General features: G+C 38.1%; 1 protein-coding gene across 1 annotated transcript in view; it reads left to right on the top strand.

Moving 5' to 3' along the window:
* The first annotated feature begins 1,945 nt into the window (after window positions 1-1,945).
* ARHGAP12 (Rho GTPase activating protein 12) overlaps window positions 1,946-15,290 on the top strand; it is a 73,707-nt gene continuing 60,362 nt past the window's right edge. The window contains exon 1 of the mRNA XM_074156798.1: window positions 1,946-2,694. Coding sequence (XP_074012899.1) covers window positions 2,026-2,694 — 669 coding nt within the window. The 5' untranslated portion in view covers window positions 1,946-2,025. The remainder of the gene's footprint in view (window positions 2,695-15,290) is intronic.

Raw genomic sequence — 15,290 nt, 5'->3', positions numbered from 1 at the left:
ACAACTGTAGAGCAGCGCTTAAAAATACCTATTTATGTAGAACAGCAGGTAAGCAAGTTATTTTGTACGGAGGCTGTAAATAGACTAAAATGCTGTGAATTTCAATGTACCTCGAGAGTAAACACCAGAATCCTAGCATTCTTTTCTACCGCTTTGTGTTCCTACTGTCAGCTTTGTTGAATGTGGTACCATCGTTCCTTCTGCCAAGTCCTCAATAAAATTGTAAGTCTGACCTTGTGATTCCATTTGGAGTTTTGTAAACAATGGCAGCTTTCAAGTTAATGGTAGGAAACTCTTCCTGGAAGTAAAAGAGATGGGCTGTGGGACACAGTTTAAAGATGGGCACTTCTGCTTGGCATCGTACTTGAGCTTTTTAGCTTCTTTTTCTACCAAGTTATGTGGGAATCTTTTTTTTTTTTTTTTCCTCTTTTTTCCCCCCAAGGCTCAGACCAAATAGGAGAAATAGTGAAAGAAAAGTTGAGAACTGTTAGGGGTTTCTGCTTCACCTCTCCCCAGAAGTCTTTTTTTGCTGTTTTCTGTCCTTAGTTCTGTTTAGGGGTAGCCGAGTTCACTTTGCGTGTGTGTGCCTGCCTGGAATAGCATTAGTTCCACTCTGTGGCAGGGTAAATGCTACAAATCTCATCACTAAGTCTTAACTTGCAGAGCTGCAAGTTTCTACAAAATTATTTTCACTCATAAAGTATGCATTTTTTAAAAAGACTTACTTGTTAATCTTTAAAAGACTAAATGTGCCAGCGTGTTACTTGAATTCTCCTACGTTCCATTTGAATGCTAGAGATCTTCCCCTTTACTTACATGCTTTTTTCCAGATTAGGAAATCATACCTTTCATGTTAATTTACTATGTTCAATGTAAGTTGGCACGACTGTTGCTTATCTGCTCATGAATTGTGACATTGATGCTACATGATTAAATAGAGAGAACTTGTAGTTCATGGGTGCAGATACAGCGGTGGTTGTCTGGACTATAAAATAGTAAAAATCCTTTTCAAAATTTTCATGTATTACCCTGTCATTTATTATCTGGTTTTGGTTCATAAACCTGTTTCATTATTGTTGGGGTTTTTGTTTGTGTTCTTTTTTAGCCCTTAAACTTTTGGTTAGATTGGGTTTTTTGTAAGGTAAATACCACAAAAAGCTCTCTTAACAGCTAAGTAAACATGCAGAACTCAAACCACTGAAACCAAAGTATCTTGGAAATGTTAAATACTCTTATTTAATACTACCATGGCTATAGATGAAATTCTGTGTTGCAGTTATACTAGCAATTTAAAGAAATAAATAAAAAAGTGATTATATACCACTTCTTTTAAAGACAACAGCCAGTTGTGGAGACAACATGATCTGCAGCCTCAGCCCCTGTGGGTTGCTGAGCTCCCCAGTCGTTGGCTCCTTCTCCAGTGAGGTGGTGGTCAGCAGGCTCCGCAGAGCGTGCGGTGCACGGGGGGTGAGGATTGCCAGCCCATGTTGAACCTGAGTGTAGACGGAGTGTAGCATTGGAGGAAGATTTAAGGGATTTTGTAAGGATTCTTGAGCACTCTGAAGGAACTATGGAACTGAAAGAGGAATCAAAATAAGCAAATAATATTCCATGAAGCAATTAAGCCTATGTGTAAGCAAGAGATTGACTGACTATTCCCCCCACCAAGCCCCTGGTGATCATCGTTGTTCAGTAATAGAAACAACAGGCTTAATGAGCAACTTGATAGCAGGAGGCTTGTGTGAATAGGAGAGTTAAATCGGGGACTAAGTTGTTCTACTGACTTTCTGACTGAGAGAGGTATCTGAACGTCTTGCATCAATTTGTCTGAGGTTGACATAATTTCAAAAAAACCTTGCCTATTCAGTTTATCTTCCTCTGAAGTGCTCTTGGACAATTACTATATTACATATAGGTGTGTTTTTTTTTTTTCTTACAGCTCTGATTATTAACAGGAAAGTAACACTTCTGAAACAGAATGTGGCTTACCTTTTGCCTGAAAAGGTGAAATCTTCTCAAATAGAAATGGCTGATAAAGGTGGGAAGATCCTTCCAGGACAATTGTACATTGAAGTGGAGTACGACTATGAGTATGAGGCCAAGGACAAGAAAATTGTGATTAAGCAAGGGGAGAAATACATCTTAGTGAAAAAGACTAACGATGACTGGTGGCAAGTTAAAAGAGATGAAAATTCCAAACCCTTTTATGTGCCAGCACAGTATGTGAAGGAAATACCACGGAAAGCACTGATGCCACCTGTTAAACAAGCAAGCATGCTGCCAAATAATGCTTTGAAGTTGACACATGGATTACAGAGATCAACTGAAAATGTGAATAAGTCACCAGAGCTTTCTAGTTTTGGAAAATCTTCTCCACTTCAAGTGTCTTGCTTAGTTCGAGATGCCAATCAAAATCTGGGACCAAACAGTAGCCCTGGTCAAACTCTTGGTTTGAGTCTGGACCTTACTCAAAACAACGGAAAACTTAACAATGAGTTGCAATCTCCCAAGGTTTCCAATCAGTGTAGAACCATCTCCATGGGTCATTTCCCATGTCCAGAGTTCTTGGAAATAGAGAAAACCAGCTTTTTGCATGAACAATCTTGTGACTCAGCAGGAGAAGGCTCAGAAAAAATTCACCAAGATTCAGAGTCTGGAGATGAACTCAGTAGTAGCTCCACAGAACAAGTGCAGGTAAGGTAAAAATTGGTCCTTGTAGATTTGTGTGTGGGTCTTTTTTTTTCCCTTTCATTTCCTTATTGCCATAATTGCTTAGTAGTGTTTTGAGTTTTATTCCTGATAAATTCAGATTGTTCAAGTGAAAAAGTTTTGTCTCGGCATGAACTGGTTATTGAAGTCCAAACAGTTGATCTATATAGCTCTATTCCTTACAGAAGTACTTTGCTTTGGGGATTAATTCCATTTACGTTATCCTGTGATTGAATGTTACAGAAACACTGTTGTTCTTTCTTTATTAAGATTCTTTTGAGATGGCACTCAAAAGTGCCAGATATATGTTCTTCTATAGGAAGGGAAACTACTGTAGTAACTCCTCTTCTTGGCTTGTTGAAATGATAGTGCTACTTACTGTCATTTTTTTCCAAGTATATGTATAGATAGTTTAAGAGCTGTAAATGGATGTATTAGTGGGTTTAATAGTTTAAAAATGGTACACTAAAGATTTATATGGAGTTTAATTTCTGGCTTGATTATTTTATTTGTAGACTCTTCTTGTAATGAGTCAGTCTTGCCATTCTGCTTCTCACATCTTTACTCTGGATTAAAACTCAAAACATGTGAGTTTGTTAATTAGTATGGAAGAATCTCAGGAATTATATACTCCCACTTCAGGCTAAAACTGAGCATGGATGGCCTTTTTTTCTTAGTAAAGTGGTTTCTCTCACTTCTTAATTTTATTTTTATTTTTTCTTTTAACAGGCCTCCTCCACCCCCAACAAAAGATTAGCACTCTGACTTAGGTAATCAGGTCACTTATGGTACGGGTAGCCAAGCTAATTAGCCTATTGTAATTCCAGGTTTGTTCTTGAACCAATGATTTATGTGTACATACATATATTTATGTGTGTGTGTGTATATAGATAGTTTCCCCACCTTATCCCCCATCTTTCTGTAGGGACATGTTAGATAATTTTAAAATTCTAAGGTTAAGAGCTCCCTACCCTTGAACTTTCTTACTCTGTAATGTGAAACTGCTGCTTGGGTACAAACTGATCATTATAGTAAACCCCGCTTGCCAGAATGTATTCAAATGACCAAAGGAACTCTTGAGTGAGTGTGGTATCCGAGTGTGGTATTCGGATAGAAATTGATGCTAACTTTAGAAATAAAAATCTTATCATGGAGAGCTGTGAATCAGTATGTCGCTAATAGAACACCATTACGACAAAGCTGCTTAGTTAATGAGTGAGTGTGGGCAGATCTTAAAGATACAGGATTGATTGGGTGATTTCTGTAGTCTTGAATTGTGTGAGCTCATACATATTTATTGAAATACTCAGAATCGGTAGTTTTTCAGTATCCTACTCTTGGCCTTATTCTTTAAATTCAGAATTTCTCTAGTTATGGGACTTCATGCCTCTGGCTTGTATCTTTTATGACAATTTTATTTTAACTCCCCCTGCGCTCCCACTCCCTCCCCCTGAAATAAGGAATAATTAGGATTACTGAATTTAATTTCTTTTTTTAGTGATTTCTTGCTTATGCAATGTGAAGATTGATCAGTTTTCTTGCACTTTATTTATACTAGTGTCCTAGCTCACTGTAGTTGATATGAGCAAGTTAGAATTTAGAAGGATAGAATAATTATTAGATGTTTATTTTAGAAGCATGTGTGATAGCCCATCTACTTCTGTAGTAATCAATTGCCAAACAATTATGAAAATACTAAGGAATGTTTAGAAAGTGTATCCTACTTCAAATCATTTAGCAGACTGAAGTTTATACCGTATGTTAAGACAGTTCCTTCTACTGTGCTGACTATAGTCTGATGCATCTCCATGTCTAAAGTGGATGAAATTAATGTTACATCGGTGTCTCTTGTCAAACAGTAAGAAATACATGGCTTGCTGCTCAGTTTCCACTGGACTTTGTGACTGTTGATGCAGTGACATTTAGTCTTTCCACCTTTCTCTCCCCCTTCCCACGTCCCCAAATACACTTGACTCAGTGCTACAACCTATTTATAAGTTTGGATTTGAGTGGGGCATCTATGCACGTATTTGTAGACTTCACTAGGTTGTAGAAGGTCAGAAGATGGGCGTTTTCACAGGGCTTTAAACGTTACAAATCCTAAAAATGCGACATTTCGGCTGTGGGAAAAGCATGGCAGTTTCTGACTGGTGTTACTGAAGAATTTGCCATTATTGTGGTCTTAGGTGACAAGAGTGCGGGTGCTCACTGTGCCTTGCAGTTGTCTTATTTTAAAACTGTGAATTAATTTAATCTCATCGTGCGCAATCACAGGCTCTTTAAATACAATGAAAATATTTGACATTTAGTAGCCATGGGGATTAAAGCAGTAGTAGCGCTGATGTCACCGTTAGCTCAGTCTAGATATTCAGAGTGCCAGCCTTCTCACTGGAACAGCCCCGTGGTTTTTTTAGAGTTCTTTCAATAATGAGCATTGTTTGGTAGAAATCAGCTGTGCAGAAATTAATGGCTCAGAAAGCTGTTTTTATTGCTCTTAGTCTGTAGTGAGAACATCAAGTTCCCAGCTTTCACGGACAAACAGGATTTCAGTTCACAAGACTGACTGTGGGTCTCCCTCCCCTGCTTGCTGTGGAGTTCAGTTTTATGCAGTCTGCATTATAATAAACTCTAGGCTACAGGTGGTTTCTCCTAAATTTGTAAGATGAGAAGTGAGAACGACCTTAATTATAATACCTTTGCGTAGATGATTTTCTGAGGGGATTGAGGTGATGGTATTCAGCCATAGCCCAGCCTTCAGTGTGTTTTCAGTATCCTGAATACAAATGTATGAGATGCAGAGGAATGCTGCTGTTATGAGATTCTTCTAAGAGGTGGTTACGTTATTCTTTGAAGATTATCCTCCTTCTCCTTTCCAGTAATGAAGTGTAGGTTCTGCATCTGTACAGTCCCCAGCTCACAGGCTTGCTGGCTGTGGAAATACTGGAAGATCCAGAGTCTCCAAAGTCCTGCATAAAGAAAGGATTGATTTTTTTTTTTTTTTTTTAGCAGCTGAAATATTATATGAAGTGGAGGATAGAGAGGTGGCAGTGTGAGCAGAAGAATTTGCTAATGAAGATGTAAGCAAATGATCTGCTCAAGAGAAAGATCAGGACTGGGAAATGAATGTTCTTGACGTTTTATGCAAAGAAATTCTAACTGTTGGGTGCAACACTGGTGCATAAGGCATTGTAAAATGGGATGTTAGTTTACAGACTTGAACTGTAGGAGGGCTGGAGGTAATTCGAGGAAGTAGGGCTTGAGAGGAAACAAGCTCCAACGTAACCAGATTTAAATCTCTGTTGGAGACGGTAACTGCAAGTAGGATTGGAATTGAATGAAGTGGTTCAGGAGCGCACAGCTGGGCATAAGAATCACTGACACAGTGATGGTGCTTGAAGCCATGAGAATCAGTGAAATTCAGTAAAATTTTAGGAAAATGGTGTCAGGTGTGATGTCCTGATCCCACAGGAGGGGCAGAAGATACTCCTCAGAGAGGCCAGGGATGGGGGGAAAAGGGAAACTTTGCAAGAGGAGAATTCTGCAGCAGGAGACAGATGATAGTTTGAAGAAGCAGATGGGAGGTGCCAGCAGTAAGCAGCAGAGCCCCAAGTAATTGTTTTGAAGAAAGAAACGTACATGTTTAGGCATGCCTAAACAGGAAAGAAAAGTTGAGACAAAAGTGGAAGACTTTAGAAGTGGCCTTGAAAAGGAGCTTTGGGCAGTGTTTGCAGGTAAAATCTACTAAAGACTTGAGAGAGAAGGCATGGAGACAGGGAAAGTGTTGGGTAGATTCAGAGATCATGTCAAGAATGGTTAGGTGTTATCTTTATGAAGATGATACATTGGAATAAAACTGCTACAGACAGAAATTAAAATCTGCCTTCAGCAATGCTAATGCATAACCTATGTGGATAACTTCGTTTCTTACGAGTGTTACCTCCTTTTCTATCACAGGAGACGTAGAATATACTTAAGAGTAAAATACATTCACTGTCTTAATGTTACTTTTTATGCTCATTAAAAGTTGCTTTTAGTAGCAGGCTGGGTTTAATCATTATAAATATAGACAGTGACCTATTTGCAAAGATTGTTCTGTCTTTCATCCTCTTTAGTAATTGACTATTGCATAAACTGTGAAGCACTAAAGGGGATTATCACTAGGATGGCTGTTTTGCTTTGATTAATTCTGAGCAGTAAAGGTCTTGCAAAGAGACCTTTTTGTCTTACCTCTGCAAGTTCTGTGGGTTTGCTGTAACTTTTTTTTTTTTTAATAAAGAAAACAAATTTTTTTGTGTTTACATAGAAGATGTCAGAGTGTGTCTTCTGGAGATCTTGGCATTCTTGATTTTGTCACTTAGTTCAAAGACTGGTGGCAAATCATTAGTGTTAGACTACGTTGTTGGTCAAACATTAAACCTCTAAGAATAATGGCTTTGACTGGTTTCGTGGGGCCTAGAATTAATTTGCTTCTATTATAAGAAATTTCATGGTATTTTTTGTTTCGTTCATTTGCCCGAGGAATAGATAATTTGACAGTATGAAGGAAGCACGCTATAAACAAGAGGTTTTTTTCCTAATAAAACTGAACATGTTTGCAGATTCATGGTGGCATGTGTAATGTAATACTTTGAATTATGTTTTAAGTACTATCTTCTTAATCTCTTATCTCCTTAAAATCAGCATTTGTTATTCTAATGATGTTAAATGCTGAAATATGCCCATTATAATGAGGTGAAGAATAACTTTAAATGACAAGGAACTCAAAGCTTTGTAATTTAAGGAATTTTGTAAAACACTAAAACAATTTTTTTGGTAATTCCAATTACTGCTGCTAGAACTTTGTAACCAGCCTGAAATGTTTCCTAAGTTACATCCATAACTCTGAATCTCTGAATGCTGTCTGTCTGGAGCCTTTAAGGAACACTTTTCCTGTCTTTTTTTTTTTTTTTTCCCTACTCAGTGACAGCAGGTCTGGATAGTTTCACTTTACAGTGGTGCTGTTTGTGATCAGCTCTCTCTGTCTTTTTAATATGTAACTATTGTGTAAGTCAGCCGGCAGGCAGTTACCCCTCTTGGTCTGAATGAGTAATTCTGGATTTAGGTGCCCTGGAAGGAGAAGGCACTGTGTCCCACTAATCCGGCCTACAGCCCCTGTGCTCCTCTGAACTTCCCTGCTGCAAATCAGATTGACTTTTTTTACTTTTTTTTTTCTTTTATTTTAAAAAAAGTGTCATCTGTGTGAGACAATTCTGGAAGAATCATAACCGGGGAGACAAGTTGGCTTGTTCCAATACTGGCATCTGAATGCTCAGCTGTGTAAGATCCAGGTCTACTTGGTACCTGCATTTTTGTGTTGTGCTCTCAGAATTGAAACAAAGACCTAGAGCCCTGCTAAAATTCTGCAAGTGTCAACAGTCTTCCAAATTTCCACCCCTATTTATCTTAATTTTATGCAGAAAATGATAAAGTAAGGTTCCAAGGTATCAACTTGTACTCATAAACCTGTGCCTTTAATCCTAGTAGAACTTCTTACTAGCTCAAATGAAGGTCAAGCTACGGTGCTTAAGAAATAACAGTCCTAATACAGAATTAGGTTTTCTGTTTTTTTTGTCTTCTAGAACAGTGTGATTTCTAGTGTCCAGTATGAGCTTTGGTGCCTGCTGTCCCACCTGCCTTTTCTTTTGAAGTAGTGCAAAATCCCACCCTCGGCAGGGGTGAGAGCAGAATCTCTATGGATGGCTCAGTAAAGGCTTTAAAGAAAGACCGCCTGAGGAAGAGGAGCGGGTGTTTTGTCTGTCTGCTGCCCGTACTGAAATCAACTGGAGATACCAGGGACTTGCTTGTTCTTTGTTGGCAGCCCTTCTGGTGCTTTTAAGTTGGGAACCTCCAGACACAGAACAAACTCTATTTTTTTTTTTTTTTGTAATAAACAAAAACCCCTTTGAAAATATTTGATCATATCTTGTTCTTGCACATAACTGAGTATAAACAATTGCATTTGGTATGTCTTTACCTAGTTACTATCTAGGTAGTTTTTAATATCACAGTGCTTTTGCCAATGAAATAAATGTGCTGTTATTTTGTAGAATTCTAAAGAGAGTATCATTTGTTTCACAGCAGTGTGACAAAACAGTAGGGAACGTATGACTCGGTAGAATAAAATGCAGAACACTTTTTTCTTTTTTTTTTTTAGGCAGCTCTCTCTGGAATAGTAGACATTTGTGCTTAAAAAAAAGGAAAGTAAAATCTATGTGTATCTAGTACCCAAACAGCTGATATTTCTCTGACGTGCCTTGCCAGATATGTTTGGTTTTAAAACGGAGAGGAACAGGTTTTGCTCTTATGTGGAGTTTGTTCTAATGTTAAAGGACAGTATTTTTGGATAAAACAACTTTTCAGGATAGTAAGAATTGCAGATTTTTGAGGAGTTTTGTGATGGTGAGTAATGGGGCAACATAGTGTTAGATTACATTTATCAATTTTGAATTTAGTCTGTCTTAATATGGCTTCTGAGTTAGTTCTTGGGAAAGATAGTAACTTTTTAGGAGATTGTTTTATGGAAGTGTAGGTTAATGCAGGGAGCAATCAAACAAGTGTAGAGAATGTCACTAGTAGGAAACATAACAAAATAAAAATTCAGAACTCTTAATTCCGTGGCACTTCTGTATTTTAAATAGTGTGCAATTGCCAGCTGCTCTCGTCTTGAAAAGCATGTAATAGAGCTGAAAATAGCATAGACAAGATGAAAAGTCCGAGCAAAAATGTGGAGTAGCTCCTGTGTGAAGGCTTTGCAAAAACCTTGTATGCCAGTGGGTGCACATTTGGTACTGCGTGTAGAGGACTCTTGCTTTTTAAGTTGGTATTGTAATTATTGGTGCTAAAACGACCGAGAGATTGAGAAGTAAAACAACCTTAATTTTGGTATTCTTTTTCTCTTTTTCAACATTTTATCTGCTTGTCCCATCTTTTCTTTTGTAAACTATGTTGACAGTGACTTTGAGCATGTGTACAGTGATGCTTTGAAGACTGGCATAGTTGTTTGGAGTCTATATTTCAATCAATTCTAGTTCTCTGTCTGATAAAACAGTTTTGTAAATGAAAGCTAAAAGTCGAGGAGCTGTCTGAATGGACTGAACTTATTGCTTATGTTGGGTTTTGATGTTACATTATCTGGCTTCAACTTCTGCTGGTAATCAAGTTCATGATTAGAACTTACCGGCTCCTGTCTTAGATCTGGAATTACATCTTACATTTTGAATTTAATTAACATAGTTTTAATTGTTCCCTCTTTAAATGGTTTGCCTGGGGCTTCTGGATGATCTTCACATCATCCAGTTAAACAGAACACAGGGAAGTTACTTAATTTAAATGCAGTGCTCAAGAGCAGAGTTTTATCTGTGTTTTCTGGTGGTGCCTGGCATCTGCGGTTGCTATCTTTCTCTTGCTTTCGTGGATAATCGTTCAGTGGAATCACTTTGCTGCTCCAGTCACCACCTGACTCTACAAACATTTATTGCAAGGTCAGCACCGAGATGGAGTGATGCTGGCTTAAGCCATGTTGTGATCAAGTATGTCATCAGTCCATACATACTCCTTTATTGCAACTTGAATAATCATAGATAGGGTAGTGCGAAGCCTGCAGATCTGATGGACTGGACACACTTGCCTTTTTAGTCTCACTGATGTGATGGGACTTCTGCAACAAATGTGCTAATGTAAAGAAATACTCTAAAATACTATGCCTGATAAAAACAAAAATACTGTTAACACTTTCTGGACTCTCAACTGGTTGTTCAATGTATCTAATGATGTTGTATACACATTTTTTTTTTTCTAGACAGCTTGACAGATTGCCAGGATATTGTTTAGAAATGATTCATGCTAAAACAGAAGTTTTATACTGTGTTGCACGTAACCATTGTTTGTTCTTGAAGTATTTAGAAGAAGCTTTATCCTGTGGTAAAGTGTTGTAACACTAAATACGAGGTTCTTAAGCAACTTTGATTTGACTGTTTTTCCTGTTGAAACTGAATAAAGGTGCTTTCGCTCCCGATGATGATCTGTCAACATACTTGGCACTATCTGTATTAATTTCTGGTTATCTGCATCCATTTCACAGAGCTAATAGATGGCTGTCATGCATAACTGCATTGTGCTTTAGGCACGTGTGTATGTATGTATATATGTATATTTTCTGTATATAATTATATATAGAAAGATAAAAAATCAGGGGCCACTGTTCCATTTCTTGATAGCACTTTGATCTTGATTTGCACCTCATCTAGAGCAGCTACCAACTTTAAACTCCTTCACAAAAACCTCATGAGATGTAAGTATTGTTCGGGGTGTGGTGGTTTTTTTTGTTTGTTTGTTTTTTTAATCTGCCAAATAAGTCATTTCGCCATTATCCTCCCTCCCAGGTGCTGCACTCTAACTTTTAATGACATCTTCATGCTACCCTAAGACTCTGTACTTTTCATACCATGACCTGTGTTACTCCTTACTACACATGCCCACAAGCCCTGCTGGAGGACTTCATCGCTTCCTCCCAGGCATGCTTTTCACAGCCTTGCTTTAGAAGGGAGCTGGAGCCTGAGCTCCTTGGAGAAGAGGCGGTGCGGCCCTGCCACTGGCCCAGCTGTCACCCAGCCTGGTCCTTCCAGCCCTTTGCTCATTGCTCGCTCACTCACTGAGCTCAGCTGCTCTCCCCTGTGCCTGTGGTGGGTCCTACTGGGTTGTCCACTGCAGCCTTGGCAGTAACAAGCTTCAGCCTTCAGCTTCGCTTGCTTTCCTTCCTCTTGCCTTTTCCAGCTTGAAAGGTTATGTTCTTCATGTGACTGCCTGAGAAGAGAGGACATCTAGAGTGAGAGAAGTAAAACTTCAGAGATATTTTTTTTTCTTGTATTTCTTCCATGTTCTTCTCACGTGGAGAGTCCTGTCTCAGTTCCTTCTCTTTCCAAGTTGGAGAGCACTTGCTCCTGTAGCAGGATGTGGGTTGTGATACACCAAGGTGTAAACTTTCCTTTAAGTTTGTCTACTTTTCAGTTAACTGTGTGTATAAAAAACAAAACCAAATAAAACCCACCAAAAAACCCCACCCCAAAACCAACAAAAAACCCCCAAAACACCCCACAAACCTGTATTGCATCCCCTTTTTGCTTTTTTCTAGTTTATAATTTGATATTGTAACCATCAGTTGAGCAAAAACTGGATACGTGCTTGTGCTTTTTTTTTTTAAACGGAAAACCAGAAAACCCCAAATCCCAAGTGCTTTGCTAAAATCTAGCTCTAAGCTCTTTTATTCTTCTTTTCTTGCTTTGTAAATTTCTAAGGCCTGAGCAGATTTTGTCCGAACTTATGGTGTGATGATACTCCATACAGCATTTATGAGGGCTGCAAGACAGTGCTTTCTAGCCGCTGTATGTCTTTGGTATGCTGTTTATTAAAACAAAGAGAATGTTGTGGGCTAAGATGATGTTACACAATTTCTTTGTTTGCAGCTAATTTCTGAAGAAAGTTTTTTGACTGTACCTTAAAGGGCTGTATTTAAATACTGTGTCTAGAGGTGGTCTCGGGAATTCCATACACTTCTGCTCTGACATCGTCATCTCCCAGGGTCTACTTACTGTCTGTCCAGAAACTGCTACTACTTTGCTTCACTATGTGGTATGTTGCAAACTGTGGTATGAGGAGCAGGCTTCTGGGTTGTCCTTGGTATGGTTGGATCTGAGTTTTAGTGCAGCCTTAGAATGGTTGTAAAGTAAATAAAATTTCACAAATACTAAATCTTTTTATGTTGTCTTAACTGTCATCTGAAAAAAAATAATGCTGGTTTAATATCTACTTTTATTGAAGTAGCAGTTGCAGACTTACTTTGTTTTAACATCTGTTTTAATGTTGAAACACAATTAAGTGACAAAGGTACTTAGTCTGGGTACTGAATTGCAGAAATAGCTGTTCTTAAAAATGAAACAAATTCTTGCTAGTGTAAGGAAAATAAAGGGGAAGAAAGTGCGGAAATGCATGGCTGAGTTTCATGCTTTCTGCCTTGAAACTGGGTGCCAACCTCTCTGCAAATAGAGAGAAACAGACTAAGAAATACAGCCAAAGGACAAATATGTATATTTTTAGTTGTTGTATGGGGAAAAAAAGGATGCGACCTAGTTGCGATACCTATGAGAGAATTTTATTGCTCTGCTTACTTCTGCTGTAAGCAGTGTGTATAGCCTGTTGCTGAGCTTTTCTGGGAATTTGAGATAGTAAAACTGTGTACTTGCCTTTTAGCACTTAAAAAAAACCCAACCCAAAACCTCAAAAGTGATCTTAAAAAAAAATCTCTAACTTCAAGAAGTTATACATGGTGGCTCGGATGTATTTCTAAAAGTATTCATCCTACTATTTCATACACTTTTGCTAAATGGAATCACAATGTTAAAATTAGTGAATGTAGCCTATCTTAGCTCAGTTGAGAATTGAGAATGAAAAAATATTGTAGAAGCACCATGGCATAATTACTTACAGGCATTTTTGTGTAGTCTTAAACAGCTACTAAAGGAAGTATTTTTACTTTGCTCAAATTTTGAAGTAACTCATAAATGTGCCACCTACTAACATTTTGTTTGTCCTATTATGTCTTTTAAGGCAGAATTTTAAACTGAAGTCTTGACTTAAACTGTTGTGTGTGTATGTCTTGCCTGGTGTGAGACTTGGCTTCTACGTTATCCTTCATTGCCAGAAGAAAATGTTATGCATGATGTAAGAGTAGATGCTCTTTGTCTTAAGTCACTAAAATGCACGAGGTTGAACATGAGTTCAAGCAGCGCTAAAAAAACCTAGAAGTTTTGATTGTGCTGGAGCAGGTGTATTGTGGAGGCAGCGCTGTCTGAATGTAGGAGGACTTGGGACGTTTTGTCTTAATTTTTCGTATTATTAATCACGGAATTGTCGGAGTTGGAAGGGACCTCTAGAGATCATCTGGTCCAACTCCCCTGCTAAAGCAGGGTTGCCCAGAGCACATCAATCAGTATCTTTTGCTCCCCACCCCCCACTCCAGTGATGGATGCTAATATATGTGGAATTTTTATGGTTTATTTGAAACTTTACCATGCAAAATAAAAAGCTGATAGGTATGTATAATGGAGGTGACAATACATAAATACCCAGCTTCTGGTCCTGTAAAAAGCCTGACTTGTAATGGGAATTTAATTTTAAAGTGCTTTTCCAGTGGAGGTGTGAACTTCATTTCCATAAGTGCCAAAATCAGAAGCATTTTTCCTGGCCAGAGGGTGTTTTAAGCACAAAACACATCTAAAGTATTGGAAAAACAAAAAATATATTCATTTTAATGCCGAACATTTTTCCTTTTTCTTTTTTTTTTTTTTCTTTTCGCCTTAAGGTTTGTTTGCTTCAGGCAGGCTGGTGAACGTCCCTTTCCAGGGTTCTGGGGGACAGTAAGGATGTAAAAGAAACGCAGTCTCCTAAAATACCAAAGACTCCTATAGAAATCAAATTGCAGTCTCTGCTCTAAGTTGTTGTACATTGACTTTATCCTGCACTTTCTACAAAATCTTGCTGTCTGTCATGGAACTCACCAATTCCATTCAGTGATACACAGTAAATGTGAAAGAATACTGGATCCGAATGCAGCTTTAGTACAGGATGATCCAGTACAGGGACTGGTGGATTTTAAAGACAGGAAAATCTAACCTGTTTGCTGTTAGTTGAAATCTGCCAGGTGAAAATTAGTTTTGATGTTAAAATAATGAAATTTTAGGTAATCTATTTTAATAATGACCTGAATGATGAAGTGTGAGGTTAACATCTAATTTTAATGTAACCATTTAAAAGATTACTTGTTAGTTGAAAGTATGTTTATGTATGTGAAGAATGATGAAGAGTGTGTGAAAATGTGTGTGGGTTTTTTTTTTTTGTATAATCTGTAAAATTCAGTGATACTTGAGGAAAAGTTTAGGTGGAGAAAGAAGCTATCAAAAACACATTGGGCAGCTTCTTGTTCTAAATCCTTTTCAAGTTGGGGGATCTTTTCATATCAAGTTGCTATGCTAAGCATCTCGATAAAGGCATGCTTTATGACAAGAGTGACTTTTTAGTGGATATTTATAATATCTTGATGCTACTGGATCCATTTTTTTATGGTATGGCAGTATGGCCAAAAGCTCTCTACTGCTTTGGTGAAAGGTGGCATAAAACTGGAGTTTCTGCTCGATATAGATGATTCCTTGTGCTAAAATGTAAAGTATACACATGTGTTCTTAGCAGAATTTAGCAGTTTGACATCTTCCTGTAACTCTTATCCTGTGTTCCCCTAGAGGAAAGTTGGCTGCAAGGCTTATCCTGCCTTGGGGCTTTGTTGTAGGTTTTGCTGTGGTTGCTGGATGGTTTGTGCCAGACTGTTTTCCCATCTTCTAGTCCCCCATTTCAATGCCATTTAAAAGGCACAGCTATTAATACTTCCAGTAAGCGTTACTTAGAAGATATATCTAATCACTCTATATACTCAGATTACTGCTCTTGTGAAGACAAAAGCATTTGGAGTCATGTTAGCCTGAAACCTATTCAGG

Source organism: Numenius arquata, chromosome 12, assembly GCF_964106895.1.
Source record: "Numenius arquata chromosome 12, bNumArq3.hap1.1, whole genome shotgun sequence".
Classification (NCBI taxonomy): domain Eukaryota; kingdom Metazoa; phylum Chordata; class Aves; order Charadriiformes; family Scolopacidae; genus Numenius; species Numenius arquata.
This window is presented reverse-complemented; position numbering and strand designations above follow the sequence as displayed.